The sequence below is a fragment of the Nannospalax galili genome, unplaced genomic scaffold (assembly GCF_000622305.1).
Source record: "Nannospalax galili isolate Female #2095 unplaced genomic scaffold, S.galili_v1.0 scaffold1146, whole genome shotgun sequence".
NCBI lineage: Eukaryota > Metazoa > Chordata > Mammalia > Rodentia > Spalacidae > Nannospalax > Nannospalax galili.
The window spans coordinates 2,175,669-2,183,518 of NW_008355380.1; the positions used below are offsets into that span (position 1 = coordinate 2,175,669).

Genomic DNA, 7,850 nt, shown 5'->3' on the forward strand with positions numbered 1-7,850 from the left:
AAATGATTATTTTTAAACTGGTGTCTGTGGTAACCGTTCTTCAATGGTGGTGGTTTAGTGTATATCGAGTGGATGGTTTTGATTTTGGGGAGTTTTGTTTTGTTTCAAAAGGGCAGCCTTTCCTTCAGTGTCCTTCACAAATATTTCACCGCGCCTGTACTTGACCCTGGAGGGCTCAGAAGCTTTGGAGAGCTGGGGTGCCATCCAGTGTGTCGGGTGCAGTTGGACCCTCCCAGCGTCTGCAGCCATCTGATCAATGCGCTGTGCACATCTCCCAGCCTTTCCCCTTCAGAAGGAGCGAGGCCGGCGGCCCGCAAGGGGGTGCAGGAGAGGCGCACCCCAGCCTCTGGGGGTGGGGGACGCGAGCCCAGCCGAGGCCCAGGGCTGCCCCTGCCCCTTCCTCTTTCCCTGGGTTCCCCGCCCCTCCTGACTGGCAGACAAAGGTAGATGAAGTTCTTTTCAAGTTTCAAAGGCAGTTGCTGGGCAGCTTCTCAGAAACAATAACTCTTTTATTGGGAACAAATGTTGACATTTGACGGGCGCAGGAGGCAGCGCCCGAGCCGGCCGCCGGGCAAGCGCCCAGGGTGCTCTCGGCAGCGCCTGGCCCCCGGGGCCCACCTGAGATTAAAGCGCAAATTCCGATAAATCAGCTCTAATGAAACCCGGGCTGCGGAGGGCAGAAGGGCTTCGGCGGCCTGGCAGTGCGGGCGCCGGGTCCTGCAGGCCCGGCCAGCGCAGCCGAGCCCCGCTCCGACTCACTTCTCCACCGGGGTCACGGTCCCTAACTCTCTCTCTCTCTCTCTCTCTCTCTCTCTCTCTCTCTCTCTCTCCCTTCTCCCCCCCCCTCGTCTTTTTTATTGGCTTTTTTCTTGGCTTCCATACACCCTTACAGACTTCCCCTCGTCTGTCTTAGGACTATTTTTCTTAGGTCCTTCAAACACTTGCAGTCTTGTGCTCTTCGCTCATATATAAAAACCGAGTTCTCTAAGAAGGCACTCAGGTCAGGAGGCAAGGTGGGTAACCTACGCTAACCTCGGACAATTTGTTGGGCCTGTAAACATCAAAGCGGCTTCATTAGCCTTAGCTAATCTCCTGGGCAGCTAAATTGTCACCAGGAGAAACCTCTGGGAACGAGGAGTCTGAAGGCCTGGGCTGCATGTCCGGTTAAGACAATCTTCCCTGCTCCAGGAGAGACGGCTTTACCAGCCTGGGAATTCAGTTTGGGCTTGGAATTTTCCCCACCACCTGGAGCCAAATGTCAGCCTTAAATCTTCATTAGCATTATCTCTCGGGTGTTTCGAAGGTTAAATATTGTTAACTTTCATACTTTCCCCGAAATTCTCAAAACATTACACAGGACAGAGACAGTCACCCTGGGCTTCCAGTTTCCTGCTGGTTTATGAAATGTGTCTGACATCAATGCAGCAAAGTGGTTTGTTTCTGCAACATTGCGGTGTAAAATGGATCCTGGAGAGGTGATCCGGACCTCTGGAAATCCCACGAAGCCGTGGAACCCGAAGCAAGCAACAAGACCCGAAACTCTCTCTCACCCCCAGTCCAGGCATCCATTTGCTTTCCCACATGCTGCCCAGAGTGACATGGGTCCTGGTGAAAATTCCTCCCTTTCACCAACCAACAGCTCTAATACTTCCATTTCCATCCCTGGGGGAAAAAGAGAGAGAGAAAACTCGATCCCATCCCCAGGCTGACTGTAAGTCTGAGCCCCAGTGCCTATGCGTTTCAAACCAGAGCATGCAACACTCCTGCAGCCAGCATCTTCCCTACAACCACCGCCACTGCACCGCCTCCCCCCCCAAAGTGGCCTGGGTCCAGTTAACAGTCCCCTGGCTTTGCTTCAAGTGCCTAAGATGACTTTCCAATACCCTTTCTAAGGAGACCCCAGCAAGAGGCCACTCATTTCTATGGCACAAAAAGCCACTGGAGAGAGATCCGTTTGTCAATATCAACTGGCCCAGCAATTCCCCATCCTCAGACACATCAGCCTATCCGAGCTGGCAGATGTTTAGACAAGATTTTATAAATCGTTCAATCTCAGCCCATAATGAACCCCAACTGACCATTCCAGAGCAGCTCAAAGCACCCGAGCCCTCCCCCGCTGGGCTCCAATAACGCTCCCCTGCCGTACCGTTATTAATCATGGGGTAAAATAGGTGAGCCTCTTGAAAAATAAGTGTATGATTGATTAAAGGGCCGTCTAAAGAGCTATTATTCTTGTCTTATAACCGTAAGTTATATTCACTCAATTTATCTTGGAGAGGAAATAAATGATTGTTCGTTTCTTTTCAGAAATTACATTATAGGGATCTCTACATAATTCGTGGAAAGCCAAAGTGACAAAGTTGCTGCTTTTATGATAGTAATCAAAGGGGCTGGGTTACTTGGCTGCACATTCGAGGCTTGTCCTATAATTAGGAAGTGAGTAGGTAATAAAGAGACAATGTCTAAGGCTGTGTAAAGTTTTCTTTTCCCGGAGGGTCAGGGTTAGCAGAGCACCGCTAAAAAGAACCTTCTTCCCTGTCCCCCCCAACCCCTTTCCCTCCAGTTAATGGGAACTAAACTGAAAGGCAGGCGTGTAAAGAGTCCTTCAATAAATGTGAGTAATCTTGAGATGACTCTCGGGTTTAGGAAAACAATCGTGCCCATCAGTAACTTCTGCACTACTAACCGATACCGCTCCAGCATCACAAAGAAGGTAAACTGCAGAGAGGGGTGGCATATCCTTTTATTTTTCCAGGTTTTAGAAATTTACACTAACAAGGATTTGCATATTCAGAGAACAAAAAAATCTTAATTATTGTCTTGCAATACATTTATATGTAAATACTCTAGGATGGTAGGTACTTTCCTCTCTCCCATCTGCATTTTCTTTTAAATAAGCCAGAGAAAGGAGACTTTATTTCACAAGGGCTCTTCATTTAAAAGGTGAACTCAGATCACCTGGGGGTGGCCACCACTTAGGGCTCCAAATCACTCTTCAGGAAAAATGAGCCCTGAACACCATATTATTGTAGACTAGTCTGTTTTTATTTACAATTTTAGATATAAATTAGTAGAGAATTCATGTTAAACAACCAACAAAGATTGTATAACCAGCAATGTTCAAATAAAAACCAGGCAGAATTTATTTACAAAAGTTTTAGATTTCATTGCAATACAACTTGCATAAATTACTAGAAGCTTTATATCATTATAAAAATAAATATCAAATTTGTTTCCACTTCTGAGTACTCAAGTTCTTCGATCACATTTTATTTCTACTGTGTACATCCTTTACAAATAAATTTTACAGTAAGTCCTATCACACCTATAGAATATATACCGTGGCAAGGAAGTGATCAAGATATCCTGAGAAAAAACAGATTGTTTTCAAAGTCACACAAACATCAGGGAATCTATACTACGCCAGCAAATTCACATATGCCCAACGTGTGTCCGGTCCTTAAGAGTCTGTGGGTTGGCAGTGCGGTGTGCATCCTTCTTACACAGTGGCACAAGATGTGGTCCGAGCGTACACATCTGGGTTTTGTATCTGTGTACTTATGACTTGGGAAGGGAGAAAGGCCTCCTGACTTTTTTTTTTTTTTTTTTTTCCAAAGCAATTGTGACACCTACCTGTGGACCAAGGAAAAAAACCAAATCAGCCCAAATTCTTCAGTTCCACATCAACACACATTACAAAAAGACAATCTGCTGTCCAAGGGCAATCTTTAGGGTCTAGGAATAGCACTTCTCCTTGTTGCAAAGTAAAAGCCTGTCTTTTGTAAAAGCCTTACTGTAGGCCAGAACTGCAGAGCTCTGCCTATCCGTTTGGACACTGAGGGGCAGGCCTTAAGAAGGGCACCAGCCCTGGTGTCTCTTCAGTCTGCTCCAAAAACAACTAAAGGTTGATACCCAAGTTTCTATAGCATTCACTCATCTAACAAGGTGTCCTTTATGTCTAGTGCTAAATGACATAGAAATGCCCAGATCTCTTAAAACCATCTCTTTCCACAGAGGCAACAACAGCCAAGGTGGGACACATAGGTTTGAATACATATCACACATATTTTTCACCCCAATTAAAAGTGTGCTTCTCCCAAGCAGAACTTAAGAGGATATCTATAAAACAGAATGGATCCTTCCCTTTAAAGAGAAAGAGGCCAGAAGTCAGCCCTCACCAGCTCTATCCTCCAACCCTTGACAAGAAGCAAAACATACTACAGTAACACAGGGATGGGGTCACGGAAGCACTAGGGTGCTCACTTACTTGCACTGCAGAGCTTGGCCCTTCCTATAGGTAGGACTGGACGCCTGTACCAACCACTGCACAGCCCTCGCTGGCATCTGTCAGAGGAGGGGCAGTTAGTGAGGCCCTGCAGCCCCTTGTAGCCACACACCCACCGGCTCGAAGCCCTGCACAGGGTCCACACCCCCAGGGAATTTGACCACCCTTTAACTCATCTTCCCTTCTCCTTGCTGTTTCTCCCCTGCCCTGGAGCCTCGGGGATCTGGGTTTAAGAACAGAGGCAGTGTAAGAAAACTGGACCTTCGAGCTTCCTTGAGCCAAAGACAGAAAGGATTCAGCAGAAACCTCAGTTAACCAACAACACACAGAGTGTCCACTCATCACGGAGGCAGGCTGCAATTTGCATTTTGTGGCCATTTGTTTGCCAAAACGAAATAGTCACGATGATGACAGTAACAGCAAATTAAAGAGTAAACAATAACAGGGCAACTAGAGAACAGGGCAGCCCTTTTTGTTTTACTGAGCCCTCCTCTCCCACTGGCTTCCCCCAGCTCTGAGTCTGACAAGAGGCTCTGTCAGTCCAGTAAGTGGCCACGGTTTCTCCTTCCAAGGGTCTTCCCCTGGGCCCGCCCCTCGGGTCTCTAGGGCACCCTGACTTACCAAGTGTCCTCCCCCCGGGGCTCGGGCAGCCTACCTTTCTTGGGCTCGTAGCCGCCGCCCGCCGGCCGGTAGTGGGGCTCCAGCGGGTGCGAGCCCGCCTTGCCCGCGTCGCTGGCCGCCTTGGGCGCGCCGTGCATCGGGTCGCCCGGAGCGGTGGCCGCCGCGTTGTACCGCAGCAGGCCCTGGCCCTGCAGCGCCGCGTTCAAGTTCCCGTAGTTTGTGTAGTTGCCGTAGAAGGGCGCCGTGTAGTAGAGGTGGCGGCCCAGCAGCGGCGAGGCCGAGTAGGGCGAGCCTCCCGGGGGCGCCCCGGACGAGGCGGGAGCGGCGGCGGCCGGCAGCCCCGGTGGCGCGCAGCCGGGGCCCAAGCTCGGCTGCTTGAGGTCCGACGTGGCGATCTCGGCCAGCGACCACAGCTTGGGCTTGCTGGCGGGCGGCGGCGCGCCCGGCGACGTCCGGCTGCCCAGGGGCGTCTTGCCACCGCAGCGCGGCGCGGCTTCGGACGCGGGGCTCAGCAGCGGCGCCTCGACGCCGGTGAGCGGCGAGGAGGTCACCGGCTTGGGCGGCGCCAGGTCGCGCTCGCACTCCTCGTCGTCGTCCTCGTCGTCGTCCAGGTCCTCGAACTTGTCCTTGCAGTCTGAGCCCGATTCGCACAGCGGATCCCCGGCGCGGCACGGCAGCTTCTCGCCGTCTGATTCCGCGGAACACGAGTGATCCGTGAGCGAGTCCACGTGCAGGCTGATCCCTGCGGGACGCGGGTATGATCGGTGCAACGCCGGCCCAGGGCGGGCCCCCGGGCCCCCTCCGCCCCAGACCTGCACCGGGCTCCCCGCTCCATCCCCCCTCGCCCCAGGCCAGTGGGAAGCGCAGCTGGACCTCCCCGCGGCGTCAGACCCGCCGCAGCTGCCCCGTAGCTTTCCCGGGCCCAGGCAGCCGCGCGCTGGGCACAGCCAGCGGCCCGCCTGGGAAGAAGGATCCCCGAGACCGCCTGCTGGGAAAGCTCCCCGGGACCTCGCCGAGCACCGTCCCGCTCACCTTCATCCTCCGCCGAGGTCTCGGTGCCCTCCTGCGCCTTGTCGGGCGTCTCCTCCTTGCTTCTCGAAGCGTCTCCCTCGTCCTCATCCTCGTCCTCGCTTTTGTTCCTGGGGGCCCACGTCATCTTGTTCTCCTTCTTGAGGCGCCGGCGCGCGTTGGCGAACCAGGTGGAGACCTGCGTGAGGGTCATCTTGGTGATGATGGCCAGCATGATCTTCTCGCCCTTGGTGGGGTACGGGTTCTTGCGGTGCTCGTTCAGCCAGGCCTTCAGCGTGGCGGTGGCGTCTCGCGTGGCGTTCTTGCGGTACGCTGGGTCGTTGAGCTGGTAAGGGTAGGCTGCGCTGCCGTAGGGGTGGTAGGTGATGGCGCCGGTCATCCCGGTCGTGTGCGTGTCGTAGGGCGAGCCCTGGAACCCACAACAGCCTGTGAGTAGAGAGTCGGGGGGGGGGGGCGGCGCAGGCGTCACCGCCCGGGGCGACCCTCCTCCTGCCCTGGGTCTCTCGGCTGGGAAACTCTCACCCAGGGAAACACAAGGCCAGGTGTTGGGCACAAAAGTATGGTCTTTAGATGCTAGAATTTTTTTTTGAAAACTTTGTAAAACGACATATTTCCCCCTAAACGTTCCCGAGCAGTGCGAACAATGTCGCGCGCACGCGATTCGGATCCCTCCGCGGTTCTGCAGTCTCCTGATATCTAAATTTTAGGGGCTGCTTCACGTGCAGCCCCCTCACTCCCCCTTCCGCCCTTATAAGGTTAAAAAAAAAAAAATACCCAGGGCCCCGACTCCGCTGTTCACCCTTTCCAAAGCTGGGTAAATCCAATTTGCAACTCTGAAGCCCGTCACCGTTTCGAATTCTTCAAATACGTAGTAATTAGCATTTTAATTCATCCTTTAACGTTTAAATGCCAGATATTTACAGCCTTAGTCAGGCCTGGGCTCCCCGGACTCAGCCCGGGGAATTCGTCCCCGGGAAGGCCTTGGCGTCGCCCCCCCCCACACCCGCCGACGTTCTCGAGGACCCTAAAAGTGCTTCCATCCGCCCAGTGGGGCTCATCCGCGGAAACCAGAGATGTTCCGGCCGATCCCGGGTCGCTGGAGCCGGAGCCTCAGTTAGACCGGTACACACCCGGAATTCTGGCGGTGGTCCGCAGGTCCCAGGCCCGCCAACACATTTTCCAAAGCCGGGTCTGAGGGACAGACTTCGCGCCACACTATCAGGAGCTTAGGGCCGGGCCCGAGAGCGGCAGCCAGAGGCTCCAGGCCCTCCCCAAACTCGGTGAACCCTCCGCCACCAGCGCTGCAAGGAAGTCCACCAGAAGCGCGGCCAGTGGCCGGAGAGGCCCGGGCGGCGACGGCCTCAGCCGGATCTGGACAGCACCCGCCCCCCGATATCCCGCAGCGTGGATCCGTGCTAACCCCGGCCCCGTGGGCTCGCCCATCGCCGCCCCTTAGAAAATTACCCCGAGAGCCAGGGAAAGCACCGCTGCCCACCACGCCGCGTGCCAGCCCGGTCCCTGGTTCCATCCGCCGCAGCGGCCGGTGTGGGCCACTCTGGAAGGGCAGCCCTCCCCGCGCCCCGCTCAGCCCGTGCCCGGGGTCTCGGTCCCCCAGCCCCGCTCCCCCGAAGCGGTTACCATGTAAGACGGGAAGCCCGCGGCCGCGGCGGCGGCGGCGTCGGCCGAGTACTGCAGCGGGCTGCCGAAGCCGGTGGCCGCCTGCGCCGTGAAGGCCGCCGAGCCGGGGTACGGGCTGAACGCGGAGCCGGACGCCGAGCGCGCCAGCTCCTCGCTGCGCGGCGCCGCCAACGCGGACGCGCCGTACGCCGGGCACGAGTAGAGCGCCAGCGAGCCGGGCGCCTGGTACAGGTACCCCTGCGGGTAGGACATGGTGGGCGCGGGGCGCGGGGCCCGC

The 7,850-nt window shown here is 55.2% G+C and overlaps 1 protein-coding gene across 2 annotated transcripts; it reads right to left on the minus strand.

Moving 5' to 3' along the window:
• Positions 1 to 2,729: 2,729 nt before the first annotated feature.
• Irx2 (iroquois homeobox 2) lies at positions 2,730 to 7,844 on the minus strand. 2 transcript variants are annotated; one of them, XM_008852519.1, is made up of 5 exons: positions 7,574 to 7,844; positions 5,939 to 6,344; positions 4,941 to 5,648; positions 4,268 to 4,344; positions 2,730 to 3,633 (listed from the first exon to the last, which is right to left on the minus strand). In XM_008852519.1, exons 1-4 carry the CDS (start codon positions 7,823 to 7,825, stop codon positions 4,292 to 4,294), a joined length of 1,419 nt encoding a protein of 472 aa, XP_008850741.1. In that variant the 5' UTR covers positions 7,826 to 7,844; the 3' UTR covers positions 2,730 to 3,633; positions 4,268 to 4,291. The 2 variants fall into 2 exon arrangements, with proteins under 2 accessions (XP_008850741.1, XP_029411635.1); XM_029555775.1 differs by having other exon boundaries at positions 3,615 to 3,629.
• Positions 7,845 to 7,850: the final 6 nt, after the last annotated feature.